Source organism: Rhinopithecus bieti, unplaced genomic scaffold (assembly GCF_001698545.2).
Source record: "Rhinopithecus bieti isolate Rb0 unplaced genomic scaffold, ASM169854v2 scaffold_9693, whole genome shotgun sequence".
Classification (NCBI taxonomy): Eukaryota; Metazoa; Chordata; class Mammalia; order Primates; family Cercopithecidae; genus Rhinopithecus; species Rhinopithecus bieti.
The window spans coordinates 74962-92268 of record NW_016806178.1 but is presented as its reverse complement, the minus strand read 5'-3'; the positions used below and the strand labels follow the sequence as shown (position 1 = coordinate 92268).

At 56.2% G+C, this 17307-nt stretch overlaps 2 protein-coding genes across 9 annotated transcripts in view; one reads left to right on the top strand and one right to left on the bottom strand.

Annotated features, from left to right (window-relative positions):
- The window catches only part of STRA6 (signaling receptor and transporter of retinol STRA6), a 33329-nt gene extending 22288 nt beyond the window's left edge, over positions 1-11041 (top strand). For all 7 annotated transcript variants that reach the window (XM_017874921.1, XM_017874916.1, XM_017874915.1 and 4 more), the window contains 8 exons: positions 792-954; positions 5052-5127; positions 6092-6225; positions 7622-7739; positions 7820-7921; positions 8621-8784; positions 9553-9708; positions 10267-11041. In XM_017874921.1, coding sequence (XP_017730410.1) covers positions 792-954; positions 5052-5127; positions 6092-6225; positions 7622-7739; positions 7820-7921; positions 8621-8784; positions 9553-9708; positions 10267-10430 — 1077 coding nt within the window. In that variant the 3' untranslated portion in view covers positions 10431-11041. The remainder of the gene's footprint in view (positions 1-791; positions 955-5051; positions 5128-6091; positions 6226-7621; positions 7740-7819; positions 7922-8620; positions 8785-9552; positions 9709-10266) is intronic.
- Positions 11042-13549: 2508 nt separating this feature from the next.
- Positions 13550-16774, bottom strand: ISLR (immunoglobulin superfamily containing leucine rich repeat). 2 transcript variants are annotated; one of them, XM_017874912.1, is made up of 2 exons: positions 16429-16774; positions 13550-15597 (listed from the first exon to the last, which is right to left on the bottom strand). In XM_017874912.1, exon 2 carries the CDS (start codon positions 15587-15589, stop codon positions 14303-14305), a length of 1287 nt encoding a protein of 428 aa, XP_017730401.1. In that variant the 5' UTR covers positions 15590-15597; positions 16429-16774; the 3' UTR covers positions 13550-14302. The 2 variants fall into 2 exon arrangements, with proteins under 2 accessions (XP_017730401.1, XP_017730402.1); XM_017874913.1 differs by lacking the exon at positions 16429-16774 and adding an exon at positions 15795-15947.
- Positions 16775-17307: the final 533 nt, after the last annotated feature.

The following is a 17307-nucleotide window of genomic DNA, read 5'->3' as shown; positions in this document are numbered from 1 at the left end:
TGGTGTAGTATTTGCGTGTAGCCTACACACATTCTCCAGTATACCTCGTTATCTCTAGATTACTTACAATACTGAACATAAGCGCTATGTAAATAGTTGTCCCATGGCTGGGCGCGGTGGCTCACACCTGCAATCCCAGCACTTTGGGAGGCTGAGGCGGGTGGATCACAAGGTCAAGAGATTGAGACCATCCTGGCCAACGTGGTGAAACCCTGTCTCTACTAAAAATACAAAAATTAGCTAGATGTGGTGGCATGGGCCTGTAGTCCCAGCTACTCGGGAGGCTGAGGCAGGAGAATCGCTTGAACCTGGAAGGTGGAGGTTGCAGTGAGCCGAGACTGCACCACTGCATTCCAGCCTGGCGACAGAGCAAGACTCTGTCTCAAAAAAAAAAAAAAAAAAAAAAAAAACTTGTCCTACTGTATTATTTTTTATTTGTATTATTTGTATTGCATTATTATTTTTTACTGAGGGTTTTCCCCAAATATTTTGATCTGTGCTTGATTGAATTGGTTGGTCATGGATGTGGAACCCACAGATATGCAGGGCCGACTGTATGCAGTTATGGTGCTTGAAGGCATGCCTTTGGCCTATTAGGCTATAATTGCACCTGTCTGTAATGTCCTCATTTAGAGGCATGAGGACCCTGCTCTAAGGGGCAGATAAGAACACTGATGGGCAATGGGCATGTGGCTGGAGCCTGTGTGCTGCCAATTTCTTGCCCAAAGTCTCCCCTGTTAGTACAGAAAACCCTTTCCTGGGATGGGGCCCTCACTGTGGGACTCTTCCAGGTGGCCCTGCTGCTGCTGGTGGGCGTGGTACCCACCATCCAGAAGGTGAGGGCGGGGATCACCACTGATGTCTCCTATCTGCTGGCCGGCTTTGGGATCGTGCTCTCAGAGGACAAGCAGGAGGTGGTGGAGCTGGTGAAGCACCATCTGTGGGCTCTGGAAGGTGAGGCCTCCAGGGAGCCCCTGAGGGCTGCAGTGGGGAATGAAAATGGGGAGACCCAAGGTCTATGCCCTAGTCGGCCATGGACACACTGGGGGCCCTTGGGCACATTCCTTCCCCTCTCTGGGTCTCAATTGCCTCATCTCCAAATTGAGGCAGTTGGCGCTTCCAGTTCTGAGCTTCCATGAAACCTGAAGGGACATCTCAGCAGCTCCTGCCCCTTGCCTGCTTCTGTGGCACCTTCCCCTACCACCCCCAGTGTCTCTGACCAACTCTCCAGGAATGGAGATGAGGAAGGCCATGGGCTGGGTGAGATGAGGGTGGGGAAGGAGGGAGGAGACAGCGATGGAGGACGGTAAGGATTTCTGAGCGAATCCTCATGGCAGAGGGCTGGTGTTGGGCAGGGCGCAGGCTTTCTCTTCCCAACTCCCTGTCTTTTGGGGCCATCTCCTTTCTCCTTCCCTCCTCTGACAATGAGCTCCTGAACCAGGGAACCATCCCGGCCTTCGCTTCTGTGGTCTGATGCCTCCTGCAGCCACCTACTTACTCTGCCTTCTGGGCGCTCCCAACAGCCCTGTGGAGGGGACTGAGAAGTGTCCCCACTTGACACATGGGGAGGGATTTGCCTGAGGCCATCCAGCAGGGCAGAGTGCAGCCAAGAGAACGCAGGGCTCCTGAAGACTAGGCGGGGCTCTCTCCATCACCTTGGGGCAAAGCCCCGTGCTCAGGACTCAGGAGGCATGCACCTTCTGCTGACTTGGGGGCCCCAGGCTGGGACGGACAGGCCCCCGGCTTCTGAGGAGTAACGTGATGGTCAGAGCGTGGGCTGCCAGCGTTGCAGATGGAGGTGTGGCTGCTCCAAAGCTGTACCTGACCATTAACATCATCCTTATCCCACAGACCTGGGCGTGCTGGTCTTGGGGGGGCAGGGAGTGGGGAGTGGGCAGAGGTGCACGGAGTGACCGCTTCCTTCCCTGACCACCTCCACCATCTCCCTGAGCACCTCAGTTCCCATACTAGAGGCTGCCCTGGAACTGCTGCTGAGGCCCACAAACTGGACAGGTGACAAGTTCTGGGTGAGCTGAAAATGACTTCTCCTGGGAGATTTTTCAAGCTGGTTGCAACCTGGGTCATAGGCAGGTGCAGACATGGTCCAGGTCAGTCCACAACCAACCTCAGACCCTTGCTCACAGTGACCCTGTAGGTCAGCATCATTGATCCCAGCTCACAGAGCAGGACATTGAGGCTCGAAGGCAAGAAGAGACATGTCCAGGGCAAAGGATTCTTCTTCCACTCATCACGCCTTATATTTTTAATTGCATGTTACAGTTTCCAAGCTCAAAGGCTCCCACTTTGGATCTTCTTGGGCCAAACAGAGCAGCATCTACTCTCTGAATTTGCAGATGAGGAATACTGCAGCCCAAGAGGATTAGAGATATGGGTTCAAGCAATTCTCCCATTTCAGCCTCCCAAGTAGCTGGGATTATAGGCGCCTGCCACCAGGCCCCAAAGCCACCCCACAACCTGGGCTCCAGTGTCCCTTGGTCTGTCCTTTGGCTAAGGAGCTAATGTCTTCTGAGCTCAGAGCTTCTTTAGGACTGCCAACCAGCACTTGGACCATAAGCCTGGCATCACTCACAGAGAGCTCAGGCTGAGTCAGGCAAACCAGATTATAATCTCTGTTCCATCACTTACAAGCTAAGTGACCTTGGGTAAAGTGCTTTACCTCTCCTGACCTCAATTTCCCCACCTGCAAAATGAGCGCTGGAGTGAAAAAGGAACACTTGCCCTTGAGGCCCTCAATCACATGAGGGAAGACAGATCTATCCCCCAAAGCAGGGCCCAGAAGAAGGCAGGCACAGGATCCCAGAGGTGGCAAAGAGCAGGAAGATTGTGTGAGTGCTGGGGTTTGGGGGTGTCCAAGTTGGGGACCAATGGAGGGAGAGAGAGGTAGGAGGTAGATGGATGGAGATCAAAGGCCAGGCCTGTGGCCGAGGGGGCTGCTAACTTTCACCCCTGTGTTAGCCTGTACACTCACCAGGCCAGGCTCAACAGGCGGGCTGTTCACATCCTGGCAGCAACTGGTCCAGAATGTGCCCTCGCTGCAGCCCAGCTGGCTCCAGAAGGGGGACCACAGAGGCTGGAGCTATGCATTTGCAGTGCTTTCTCCCAACCTTGCTTCTGAGAAAAGTGTCCTGGCCAGGGCCCTGGAGGAGGGAGCTAGGGACCGGCAGAAGGGCCTGGCTGTCTGTAGCATCATTTTTAGTCCTGGCTGAATCCGGCAAGCACCCGGTGACTTCAAACCCTGTGCCAGACCTACTGAATCGGAAACTCTCAGAGTGGGGCCTAGCCTCTATGATTGAACAGCCCTCCCAGTGATTTTTTTGTTTGTTTTTGAGGTGGAGTTGTGCTCTGTCGCCCAGGCTAGAGTACAGTCACACAATCTTGGCTCACTGCAACCTCCACCTCCTGGGTTCAAGCAATTCTCATGTCTCAGCCTCCTGAGTAGCTGGGATTACAGGCACATACCACCAGTCCCAGCTAATTTTTTTTTTTTTTTTTTTGAGATGGAGTCTCACTCTGTCTCCCAGGCTGGAGTGCAGTGGCACGATCTCAGCTCACTGCAACCTCCGCCTCCTGGGTTCAAGTGATTCTCCCGTCTCAGCCTCACGAGTAGCTGGGATTACATGCGCCTGCCACCAGGCCCGGCTAATTTTTGTATTTTTAGTACCATATTGGTCAGGCTGGTCTTGAACTCCTGACCTCAGATGATCCACCGCCTCAGCCTTCCAAAGTGCCAGGATTACAGTTCCAGTGATTCTCATGCAAGCAAAGTTTGAGCGCCACTGTAGTAGGCACCCAATGAATATTGGCTGGTTGATTGATTTCAATTCATTGCTGATGGAAATAAATCATGAAGGCTCTGCCTTTGAAAAGTCCCCAGAGCAGTGGCTGTCAGCCCTGACTGCACACTGAATCACCAGTGTTGCTTTCACAGGCTAAGGCTGGGTCCCACCCACAGAAATTCTGATTTGACCGGTTTGGGTGCAGGCTGGGCCATGGGCGAGTTTTAGCAGCTCCAGGTGATCCTAAAGGCGATGTCAATGTGGAGACCCACCGCTGTAATCCCTGTGGCTCTGTGGAATTAGCACTCACCTTTTCTGTGTTTGCTTTCCCTGCGCTTGAGATTCTGGTGGTGACACGGGCACCAGGAACACTTCCCTGGGCTGACTAATGAGATCAGGGTGCAGGCATCTCAGGCTCATTTTGGAACTGCTTGGAAATGGTTGCACACCTCACTCTATCATTTCTAGCGGCATGGCTGGCTGGGCGAAGCCCTCTCTCTGAGCCTCAGCTTCCTCTTCAGCCCAGTGGGAACAGTTCTTCTGTCTAACCTCGTGGGGTTGCCGTGACAGTCCAGAGCAAGGCTGGATGTGGATGTAAGGTGGGAGAGTTGCGGCCTGCACCCCTGATATTCTTAAACATCCAGGCTCATTCATGACACACCATCATGCACGCACTCATTGTGTGCATGGCCAGGGAAGGGGTGAGGGAGCTGGGTGACAGCGGCCGCCTCCCTTATTCTGATGGACTCAGGCCGCACCGAACTCACACCCTCTATGCCCTGAACAAAGACCGTTAGTGCAGACGTGGATGGGGCCTTATGGCTCACATTATCCTGGGAGCTGGGCAGCATAACAGCGTGCCCAGCAGTATGTTCACGAGCAAATGGGGGCCTGGGGGAGATGGAGTGCCCTCCTGAAGGCCACATGGCCAAGAAGCAGTGAAGCTGGAGGCAGATGCCAGGTTGGATGGAGGTCCCGCAGCAATGGAAGCAGCAACAGCAGGGAGAGGACCAGGTCTGCAGACTCAGAGCTGGTTTCATCTCTTGGCTACTATGTATCACCGGGATGAATGGGGTGGCCGAAGTCATTGGCTTACTAGATCTGAGAACTGGGGATGGGGCCAAGAGGCCTCCATGCAGAGTTCATTGTGGGGCAGGGGGAACTCCCCACAAGGCACCACCCTGGCAGGGGTTCCGAAGACCCCAGGAGGCTCCAGGCCCTGACCTCTCACTTTGTCCCCTCTCTGCCCACCAGTGTGCTACATCTCGGCCTTGGTCTTGTCCTGCTCACTCACCTTCCTGGTCCTGATGCGCTCACTGGTGACACACAGGTGAGTGGCAGGCTCCGGCTCACCCAGTGCAGAGGTGGGGAAGGAGTGGGAGTCCTGTGGGTTTGCAGGGAGGCCCTGGGGCTAGAGATAGGGAAGGGCTCTGCCAGCCCAGGCTGTCAGGGAGCCCACCTGAGTGTGGCTGTGCTGCAGTGGAGGGAGAAGGTGGGGCCGGGTCCTGCACTTGGACCTTCCTGTCTGGTTGGGGAAATGTCTGTGAGTATGAGGGACATAGGGCACCACCAACTCAGGGCAGCTGATGGAGAGTAGGGGCCACCGGGTGGGCTGGATGAGAGGGAAGGTGGCCTGGGGAAGCTGTACCTTCCCGGGAATGGAAGAGATAGGAGGTGAGGACTATGTGGACGAGAGCAGAGGCTGGGGTGGCCCTGCCATGTGAGAGCGTAGGTGAGGGGTGGCCTGGGGGCATAGCGCTCTGGAGAGGTGGTGCGGGTCTCGCCATGCTGCCTCACTTGCCCTGCAGTGGTGAGTGGTGAGGAGCACTGAAGGCCCAGGGCAGGTGGAAGGGGCAGCCCGAGCACTTACCCATGTCAGAGAACTGGCCCATGTGCCCTCAGAGCTCCTCCCAGGGGTCTTTCTCCACAGGTCACCCCTCCTTCTCCTGGCATTCAAAGCTCCCCAGCCTGTGCTTGCCTTGCCTCTTTCCCAGGTGGCTGTGCTGTGTGTCACTTCCATTCTCACTGTTGTTTGTCACTTTTCTGACTTGGCTCAGGTTGAGCCTTCTGCCTGGTTTTGTCTTCCTCGTTCACTCTTTAAGACTGCCCAGGTATCACCTCTTCCAGATATCTTGGGTTAGTGGCCTCCTCCTGGCTCCCACAGTTCTGGGACTCCCTGCTGATGGCTGTGGGTTGAAATTCTATTGGGAGTTTGGACAGTTGCTGGCCCAGAAGAGGATTTAGGAAGACAGTGTCGCTTCCTGAGGTCTCTGCCTCCCTGGCTTCCACCCCAGGACCAACCTTCAAGCTCTGTACCGAGGAGCTGCCCTGGACTTGAGTCCCTTGCATCGGAGTCCCCACCCCTCCCGCCAAGCCATATTCTGTTGGATGAGCTTCAGTGCCTACCAGACAGCCTTTATCTGCCTTGGTGAGCCTCCCTTGCCCGCCACAGCCAGCCTCGGCCTGGGCCTCACCTCAGACACTGGCCCCAGTTGAAGAGAAGAGTGCTCAGCAAGTACTGCCCTCAGGGTTTGTCTGGAAATGCTCTGGGGCGACAGCAAGAGGAGGGACCCCCCCTGCCTTCCCTGCCCTTAAGAAGCTTACTCAGGATGGGGGTACAGGAGCCCTTGGGAAATTGAGTGGGTACCCTCCACATGGAGGTGAACCCTGGGTGCCATCAGATGTTCTCATGGGGGGTGGACCCAGGTCTGGAGGTGTCAAATTCAAAATGGTACATTCCTGACTGGGCGCGGTGGCTCACACCTGTAATCCCAGCACTTTGGGAGGGCGAGGCAGGAGGATCACGAGGTCAGGAGATGGAGACCAGCCTGGCCAACATGGTGAGACCCCGTCTCTACTAAAACCACAAAAATTAGCCGGGTGTGGTGATGTACACCTGTAGTTCTAGCTACTTGGGGGGATGAGGCAGGAGAATCACTTGAACCCAGGAGGTGGAGGTTGCAGTGAGCCAAGATCACGCCACTGCACTCCAACTTAAGAAAGGGCTGTGCCACAATTGGCTACCTACAAAGGTAATGAGACCCCTGTCACTGAGGGTATGCAAGCGGAGTTCCATGGATATTGTTGGGGTCTGCAAAGGGGGTCTTGCCCTGAGAGAGTTGGACCAGATAACCTTCCAGGACCCCTACCAGCCCCAAGTGTCTGACTCTCCCCTTGGGTACTGCGGTGAGAAAAGCACTCTGAATGGTGAGGGGCTGTGGCCAGGGTTGCACATCCAAGGGCCTTGTATCTCTCTCTCCATTTCCTTCCATTCTCACCTCCTTGAGGGAGGAGAAGGATGGTAAAGGAGTGGAGGAATTACTAGGACAAAAGCCATAGCATCTCTTCTTGGTAGCCCTTATGCCTCCAGGCCTTTTTGTAGGTATTATTCTCTAATCAGTTGGCCAGATTATTTCAATAGACAGTCCTTGGGCACCTACCGTATGCCAGGCTCTAGCTTGAAGGAATGCAAAAATCAGTTTAAAATGTAGTCTTATTCCCGAGTAACTCAAACTCAGGAGAAACTGGAGGGAAATAACATTTGCAAAGTACTTTGTGATTTTAAGAGTTTCCACAGACATTACCTCATCGGATCCTTACCACAGCCTCTGAGGTAGGGACTATTATCCCTGTTTTACAGAGGAAGAAACTGAGGCTCAGTGAGGTAAAGTGACTTGTTCAAGGCAGCATAGCTGGGCAGAGGCAGAGCAGAGATCTAAAACCAGGCCTGCCCAATTCCAAAGTCCTTGATTCTGGGGGTGGTAGGGGTGGCCAGCTTTCATAGAACCTGTTATCTGTCCCCCTGCCTCTCCCGCCCCTGGCAGGGCTCCTGGTGCAGCAAATCATCTTCTTCCTGGGAACCACGGCCCTGGCCTTCCTGGTGCTCATGCCTGTGCTCCATGGCAGGAACCTCCTGCTCTTCCGTTCCCTGGAGTCCTCGTGGTGAGTGAAGCAAGACATGGAGGGCTCGGGGCCTCTTTGGAGGTCTGCTAACAGTGACCACCTCCCCATCCCACTGGCAGGCCCTTCTGGGTGACTTTGGCCCTGGCTGTGACCCTGCAGAACATGGCAGCCCATTGGGTCTTCCTGGAGACTCATGATGGACACCCACAGCTGACCAACCGGTGAGGCGGCACCTGGGCTTATGGCTCCCTCAGGCCCTCAGACTTTTCTTCAGCGTCTCTCTCTTTCTGTGTCCTCCCTCCACTGCCATCTATCTCTCTATATCAAGAAGCCCAGAAGATAGTAGAAAGAGCTTGCCTTACCCATACAGAAAAGGGACAGTGGCTCAGCCCACTCCAAAGTACCTCTCTACAAACCTGGCATGGGGCTGGAAGTACCCCTGGGAACCTTTCTTGCTTTGAGAATTGGTACAGCTCTCCCCTGGATCCTCTGTTTCCTCAAAACCATGCCCCTCCCCGCTTTGTAGCAAGGGAGTTCCCTGTCAGATGACAAGGCTGTGGGAGAGACTTGGTTCCCAGGGGAATTTGGAATTAGCAGACAGGGGAACCTAGAAAAGGGAGGTGGGAGGCATCAGGGTCATAGAAAGACTTAGATGGACCTAGAATTAAAGTCCAGCTCTGCCACTGAATAGCTGACAGCCTTGGCTAAGTCACCCAATCTCTCTGGGCCTCAGTTTCCCATCTCCCAGGGTAGTGGGTTGAAAGAGAGAAGACCTTGCCCAGGGTGGGGTGCACAGGAGACACAGCAGTAAATGGTAGGTCCTCAGTAAATACACAGCAGTTCTGGGCATCTAGGTCTGACACTGACCCTGGGGAGGGGCTCTGGGGACGGCCTGCCTCAGCTTTCTTCTCCCACCCTAGGCGAGTGCTCTATGCAGCCACCTTTCTTCTCTTTCCCCTCAATGTGCTGGTGGGTGCCATGGTGGCCACCTGGCGAGTGCTCCTCTCTGCCCTCTACAATGCCATCCACCTTGGCCAGATGGACCTCAGCCTGCTGCCACCGAGAGCCGCCACTCTCGACCCCGGTAAGGTTACTGGGCAGGGCTGGAGGGTTGTTCAGGCTACCCAAGCAGTGAGGAAGGCATCTTCCCTGCCCCAGGCCTGTGCCAGCTGATCAGTTCACACTGATGTCTGTAGCCGCAGATGCCACCTGTGTGTGCCATCACTGTGCCTCAGTAAATACACAGCAGTTCTGGGCATCTAGGTCTGACACTGACCCTGGGGAGGGGGCTCTGGGGGACGGCCTGCCTCAGCTTTCTTCTCCCACCCTAGGCGAGTGCTCTATGCAGCCACCTTTCTTCTCTTTCCCCTCAATGTGCTGGTGGGTGCCATGGTGGCCACCTGGCGAGTGCTCCTCTCTGCCCTCTACAATGCCATCCACCTTGGCCAGATGGACCTCAGCCTGCTGCCACCGAGAGCCGCCACTCTCGACCCCGGTAAGGTTACTGGGCAGGGCTGGAGGGTTGTTCAGGCTACCCAAGCAGTGAGGAAGGCATCTTCCCTGCCCCAGGCCTGTGCCAGCTGATCAGTTCACACTGATGTCTGTAGCTGCAGATGCCACCTGTGTGTGCCTGCACTGTGCCTCGTTTGGCCCTGCAGCATGTGCAGTGGATGTGGGGTGTTCTAGCAGGTCCACATGTGCCCATGCAGCAGATATGCCATGTGCCTGGTGTGTCTACATGCTTGGATGCAGGGTGTGCACGCGCACTCCCTGTGTGTGTGTTAGGGGGTGTCTGGATGCCTCTAGTCTGGCCTCTGCTCCCCCAACACTGCCATCCGCCACCCCACCGCAGGCTACTACACATACCGAAACTTCTTGAAGATTGAGGTCAGCCAGTCGCATCCAGCCATGACAGCCTTCTGCTTCCTGCTCCTGCAAGCTCGGAGCCTCCTACCCAGGACCATGGCGGCCCCCAAGGACAGCCTCAGACCAGGGGAGGAAGACGAAGGTGCGCCCTCCCACTGGGAATGGGGGAATAGAGCCTACCCAGCTTCTCCCAGGAAGGATGCGTGCCCCTCCCTAGCACACAGAGTGAGCGCCAGGAAAATTCTCACTTCCTCTCTTCTTTGGCTGCCTTTGGTCACCCCTCCTGGCCTGATCTCAGGGTAATTTTTTCCATGACATGAACACACACATACACACACCATATGTGTGCACAAAGAGAGAATGAAACAGCTGTCTTGCTAAGGGGCTCCCTCATTGCCCCCACTTCTCCCTTGGGACAGGGAGTATGACCTCCTCCTTTCTTTCTGCCCAGAAGTATGTGTAGGGAGGGGACACTAAGCCAGCTCCAGACCCTTGTCCCACCCAGCTTCCAGTCCTCACACACCTCACACACCTTCCACAGACCTCACACCCCACTTCCATGTGCTGCCTGCAGGGGACATCCTAAGCCTCACCACCTGCACTACACCTGGGATTTTCAGGCTCTCTACTCAGGTCTGAGGGCCAGGGAGGCTTGGCTGGGTGTTTGTTGAGTGACTCACAGAAAGTCCGTCTCTCTCAGGGTTGCAGCTGTTACAGACAAAGGACTCCATGGCCAAGGGAGCAAGGCCCAGGGCCAGCCGCTGCAGGGCTCGCTGGGGTCTGGCCTACACGCTGCTGCACAACCCAACCCTGCAGGTCTTCCGCAAGACGGCCCTGTTGGGTGCCAATGGTGCCCAGTCCTGAGGGCAGGGAAGGCCAGCCCACCTGCCCATCTGTGTTGAGGCACATTCCTGCCTACCATCCTCCTCCCTCCCTGGCTCTCCCAGCATCACCCCAGCCATGCAGCCGGCAGGTCCTCTGGATCACCGTGGTTGGGTGGAGGTCTGTCTGCGCTGGGAGCCTCAGGAGAGCTCTGCTCCGCCCACTTGGCCATGGGAGAGCCAGCAGGGGTTTTGAAGAAAGAAACTGGCGGGTTAGGGCCTTGGTCCAGGAGCCAGTCGAGCCAGGGCGGCCACATCCAGGCCTCTCCCTACCCTGGCTCTACCACCAGCCTCAAAGGGCCTCGATGAAGCCTTTTCTGGAACCACTCCAGTTCAGCTCCACCTCAGCCTTGGCCTTCATGCTGTGGAAGCAGCGGAGGCACTGCCTCACCCCCTCAGCTCCACGGACCTCTCTGGGGAGTGGCTGGAAGGCTCCCAGGCTGCTGGCCTGAAGGGCAGCCCAAGTCACGACTCAGACCAGGTCCCACACCGAGCTGCCCACACTTGAGAGCCAGATATTTTTGTAGTTTTTATGCCTTTGGCTATTATGAAAGAGGTTAGTGTGTTCCCTGCAATAAACTTGTTCCTGAGAAACTGTCCTCATAGCAGGAGGGGTATGCAGGGAAAACCCCGCCTACGCTGTCAGTACATCCACACTGTGCGTTGATGGGGATGGGGCTTGAGGTGTTCTGGTCACATGCTGGGCCAGACACTGGGTGGAAGGCAGAGAGAACTCATAGCTGCATCCCTTTGGGTGGCAAAGAGACTGGGGACCCTATGATGCCACCCCTGAGCCATGTGGATGCTGGCTTTGGAAGTGGGACTTGTTCTGGGTCTTGAAGAAGGGGCAGGATCTGGGGAGGAGAAGCGACTTCAGGAATGCTGGGGAAGCAGTGTGACTCCAGGTGTGGAGGTAGGAGGGGGCCTGTCACATGGGGGCACAGAGCGTGGGCTGTCCTGATGGGAGTAGAATGAGAATACAGAGGGCAAAGGAGGGTGGAGACAGACTAGGGTCTTTTCCCTGCTGGGGGCTTGGTGGAGGTGGGGGTGGGGTATATGAATAAGGAAGATGCCCTGGGTCCACTGAGGGGCTGGGGGCTACAGAAGGTAGGAAGATGTGGCTACCCTACAGATCTAGGTCTGCAGGGCCTTGAGAAATGCCTGCACAATTAGTGGAGATCAACAGTCCCCTGCCCCACGCCCAGGTTCCTGCTACAGCCTCAAATACTTATAAAGCCGGGGGTGGGGTCAGGGACCTGAAACCCACTTTCAGGGTTGTCCTGAGGAGACCAAAGAGGCACGCTGCGATCCCACTGCAGCCCATTGAAAGAGGCTTCCTGACCTTGTTTCAGCAACTGACCTCTCTGGGGGGGAGAATTCAGGTTCCCAGAGAAGGGGGCCCTGTCTACTTTGGGGATGGGGGAACCTCCAGGCTTTCTGGAGGCGGTGATGCCAGAGCCAGCTCTCAAAGACTGACTTAGCCAAATGAAGAACAGGGAAAGGGTGCCTGGATGGAGGGAACAGTGTAAGCAAGGGTGCAAAGGATGGCACACCATGGAGCATTAAGGGAACAATTAAATAGCTGTTCCAAGAAGAGGCAGAAAGGGTGGGCTTGTTGGAGGATTGGGTCAGAGAGGCTCTAAGTGGGGAATTCAGGCTTCACCTGGAGGGCAGTGGGGGGCCACGGAAGACCTTAAAGCAGGGGAGTAGCTAGTCCACTCAAGGCACAGCCATTCCCTGTGCTGCCCCTGACCCAGGTCTTAGGTCAAGGTCCTACTCCAAGAAGCCAAGCCGCTCAGGTGGGAATGGAGCCAGGGATGCCCAAGTCAGGCTGGGAATATCAAGCTTTAGGCAATCAGAGTCTATTGGACCATGAGGCAGCACCCAGTCCTACCACATCATTTGGTTTTTGAGGCAACTGAAGCCCAGATGAGGGCAATGACTTACCCAAGGTGGCCCAGCACATGGAATTTGGCTCCATCCTGCTGTTTTCCACCAGACATGAGTCATTTTTTTTTCAACTTTTATTTTAGATTAGGAGTCATTCTTGATACATGCTGCTGGTGACATCAGCAGGAGCTGCAAGTGGATGAGGGAAGAGTGGGCAGGGGGAGGTGCTGTATGTGGACCAGGAGGGAGGGAAGGGGGCTGGCCAGCAGCCAAAGCTCACAGCTGCTACCCCAGACTCCTTAGCCTCCTGCCTCCACTTTGCTGAACTCAGCAGTTCTGGGAGCTCTGGACAGAGGCCACAGAGCCTCTCCCTCTGGGCCATTGTCTCTGCACGCAGCATCCTCGATCTTGAAAGGGATGGGATAGAGGCAGTAGGAAGACATATCTCCTACCTGGCACAGATAGGAGGTTGTGCAGAGTCTCCAGGTTAGGACATCATCCTTATGCTCCTCATCTGGAGAGGTTGAAAGTTGCTGTACGTGCGCGCACGCGCGCACACACACACATGGCCCAGGCCAGTTACTGATCCACCTGCTCCGTGGGGAAAGATTCCTACAGGGAATCTGCAGTCCTCATTTGGACTTTCCTCTTGGAATACCATTTCTTCTTTGGGGGAAGGATAAGTACGATTCATTTCCCCTGGCTTCTCCCTCAAATATGTTCTCTTGTTCCCAGTCTCTCTGGGGCTTTCTCCTTCTCTGTCTTGTGTCCCCTGCTCCTCATCTGTCTCCTCCATCTTGCCCCACCTGTCCCCTCTTTCCTCTTCATTCCTAACATCTCTTCCAGGAGCAGGACAGGGAAGAGGAACTACCACCCAGGCACCTCCATTTCCTTGTGCCTTTCCAAATGCCTCTCTTGAAGCCAATGCTGACATCAGGCGCTGCTCAGGGTAGCCAGCCACCCCAGGTTTCTGCCCCAACCTGTCCTGTGGGACGGTTTGGAGGAAGGGACTATCTGCAGCTCAGCCCACTGCAAGGCCCAGCCCCTGACACAAGCACTGGGTCAGCCCTCCTGTGCCTCCACAGCCTGTTGGGGTCCCAGAGGCCCCTGCCACTGTGGGCAGGCAGGCTGGCTGCCCTGCATCTTCAGCTCCTGATTCTATCTCCCAGTAGGGTCTCCTAGATCCAGACAAAATTCCAGGCAGACACGGAGGGGCATCAGAAATGCTGTTTATTTCTCTGCTGCTCCCAAGCTGGTGGCCTTTGCAGAAGAGCAGGCAACAGATGCATAGCTGGGGAGAAAGGGAGGACAGGTTCCAGGATAGAGGGTGCAGGCTGAGGGAGGAAGGGTAAGAGGATGGAAGGCCATCTTGGATCCCCACATTTCAGTCTCAGATGAGGACAAAGGGGCTCCCAATCTCCCAAGTCATCAGAAAACACCAAGGAGCAGGAGGAGCTTGAGCAGGCCCTGGGGAGCCTCAGAGCCATGCTAACCACTGTCTACATCCCATCCTCCTCTCCCATTCCCTGTCTGCTTCGGACCACCCCCCAGCCAAGCCCCAGCTCCATTCCCCCAATCCTGGCCCTGGCCAGCTTGACAGTCACAGTGCCTGGAATTCCACCACCGAGGCTTCTCCCAGTTGGATTAGGGCACCACCCTGTTAGCATGCTGCCCCTGAGAGGAGAGCACAGGCAATTCTGTTAGCAGCAATGAGCACCGCAGACAGTGAGTTAGGGGATCAAATTCTATCTTAGTCACTAGTTTGGAGCAGGTCTAGAAGTTGGGGGTAGCAGGTGCTCTAGAAGAGATTAGAAGGAGAGGTAGGAAAATGTGAAGTCACCCATGCAGGCCTCAGGAGTTGCCAAATCCAGACCCCTGCAGCACTTAAAGGGGCATTGGCAGGGGCAAGGGGAGGAGTTAGGAAAGCCCTGGGGCTGCTTCAGCCCAGCCTTGGCTGGGGTGGGGCTAGAAGGAGGTGAGGAAGAGAAGGAGGAGGAGGCTTTGGCCCAGCAGGAGCAGGCCTGGGGGCAGCTGCCCAGGGACCCCTTCTGCGACTGCAGCCTCAGGGTTCCCAGCACGGCTGAGGTAGATGATGACCACATTGTCCTCCGGCCCTGATGGCTGCACCTCATTGTCAACCGTATAGCAGCCCTTTCCCTCAACTGCTTTGCCATGGAACCTGCGCCCTAGTGTGTCCTCACCACCCTCGCCGGGTGTGGCCAGTGCCACGTCCACTGAGCTCTCAGCACTGCCCAGCTCATTGGTGGCCAGGCAGCTGTAGGTGCCTTCCTCCAGCTTGCCAAAGTCGGGGATAAGCAGGCTGCCATTGGCAAAGGCCTGGAAGCGCGGCTGGGAGCTGACCGCAGGGGTGCCGGGCAGGGCACGCCCGTCAGTGCCCACATTGGGGCTGGTGATCTCCACAATGCCGCTGGGTATCTGGATGTGCCAGTGAAGCTGAGGGGCCGGCTGCCCATCCACATCACAGTGCAGCGCCAGCACGAAGCCAGGCCGCAGCTCGGCACCATCCTGGCTGGGTTGGTAGCTGAGCTGCACTGAGGGTGCCGAGCATGGCAGTGGTGGCAGGCGGCTCAGCGGTGTGCCCTTGAGCACATGGGGTGAGGTGCAGGCGATGTTGTCCTGCTCCGGGATGGACACTGCCGTGGCCAGGGCCCATGTCTTGAGCCACACTATGCCGCAGGTGCAGTCGAAGGGGTTGTCGTTGATCTGCAGGTGGGACAGCGCGGTGAGCGGGGTGAAGGTGCCCTCGGCCAATGTGTGCAAGTGGTTGTGGTTGAGTTGCAGCGAGCGCAGAGCACGGAGGCTGCGGAAGGCATCGCGGGGGATGAAGGTCAGCTCGTTGCTGTCCATCTTGAGCAGTTGGAGGCCACTGAGGTTGTGCAGGTCGCTCCAGGCAAAGTCAGAGATGAGATTGTGGCTGAGGTCCAGGCTCTTGAGATGGCTCAGAGAGGCCAGGGCGCCGGCGGCCACCGTGCGGATCTCATTGTGTGCCAGCCACAGCGATTGCAGCAGGGGCACCTCCCTGAAGGCACCCTCTGGCAAGCCTGGCAGCCGGTTGGCCGACAGGCTCAGTGTAGTCACATTGGCCGGGAAGCCAGGCGGCACGGCCTCCAGGTCGCGGTAGGCACAGTCGGCAATCTGGAAGCCATACTTTTCCCCACAGTCGCAGGGCTCAGGGCAGGCCTGTGCCAGGCCCAGGAGAACCGCCCACCAGAGCAGATGCAGCTCCTGCATGGTGCCTCCTGCAGAGAAGGGCATGTCACCCAGGGGATCCTGAGAACTCGCCAGAGGGACTCATTCCTCCCACAAGCCCAGCCAGAGCTCTTTCCCATCAGGAGGCCCTGTCCCACATAACCCAGCTAAAGCCCAACACCACCTAGCCCACCGCCCCCATCCTACAGAAGGAGAAACTGAGGCCCAGAGAAGGGCAGAGACTTGCCCGAGGTCACGCAGCCAGGCAGGACGAAGACAGGATGGAAGAGGACCCCAGCTCCTCCTTCGAGTGGAGAGTTCTCCCTGCCTCGGCCTGTTCCTAGCTGACTTTATGACTTGAAATCTGTTTTCCAGCCACCCCCCTCCCCCAGCACTTTGCAGAACCTCCCCCTGCCCTCCCACATCCTGGCCGCAGTCCCTCCCACCGGAGTCCCCCATAGGTATGCTTTGCCCTGGCCCAGACAAGGCCCCTTGTGCAGTGCACACCACCCCCATCCACTCCACCCACCCCCTCCCGCTCCTCCGGCCGTGACCGCAGCAGACACCAGGCCTTTTCTGTGGAATCACACCCGTGGCCTATTCTGTTCAAACTTAGCCAGGCAGCTGCCCAAATAACCCCCCGCCAGGACCTCTCAGCTGACTGGGGTGAGGCCAGGGGCTCAGCCCAAACGCAGCTGGGATTTGTGGGGCCTCAGTTGTGGGTTGTGGAAGCAGCAGATGCCCCCTGGACGGCTCCAAGCTAAGGATTGTCCCATGCACCTCAGACTAGCAGGGATGGACCAAGAGGGAACCAGCCCCTATATCCAAGAGGCCTCCCCTTCCCGCCGCTGGCCCTGGAGCCCTCCTCCCCACTGGCTTACCTTCAAGCTACTCTTAGTCAAGCGGAGCCTTTTCTAAGGTGGAACCAAAAGGCAACAGAGGACCTTAGCCCTGAGAGTCTGCAGGGCCACGGGCACCCAAGGGAGGACTTGGATGCTGAGGCGAGGGGCAGCCTGGTCCCACCCCACCTTCAGTGTGTAGGCCTGTGCCCTCCCTGCCCCAGACAGGGTGCCTGGGACCATCCACTGAGAGGAGGCGGCAGGGAGGAGCCCGGGGCAGCCCGCGCACTCCCTCCTTCCAGCAAAACAACTGCTCTGCAGCAACAAGGACCCGTGTTTCATAAGTGACACCAGAAACTTGAGGGGGGAAGAGATGCCAAATTTTTTTGGGTTGTGTTTTCTCTCTCTCTCTCACTCACTTTTAGCAGCTTCAACTTCCTTAAAGACACAGCACTGTCTGGAAAGGACCCAAGAAATGATGGGGCCAGGAGGATTTTAGCGGGGGAAGGGCGAGAAATTGAATCTCATGGAAGGTGGGAAACTTCCACTGCAAAAAAGGAAAAAGGGGAAGCCTTTGTCCAAGCCAGGGTTGTATGTGTGTTGGTGTGTATATGTGTGTGTGTGTGTACAAGTTTGTGGGTGTGAGGGTGTGTATTTCTGTGTGTGCCTGACTTTGTATGTGTGTTTGTGTGGATGTGGGTATGAAACCACGTACATTAATTTGTGTGTGAGTGTGTGTGTGTACGTCTTGGTGTGTGTTTGTATGGGTGTGTCTGGCTTGGTGTGGGTTTGTGTGTGGAAGTGAGTGTGCATCCATGTATTTGTGTCTCAGTGAAAAGCCAAGAAGACCAAAGTGTACAAAGCAGATACCAACCCTTCAGTGAAAGCCAAGATGTTAGGCGTGTTTTTTTTTTTTTTTTT

Excerpts from the sequence above, each read along its gene's own strand:
- ISLR (XM_017874912.1), bottom strand. The coding sequence starts at position 15,589 with ATGCAGGAGCTGCATCTGCTCTGGTGGGCGGTTCTCCTGGGCCTGGCA.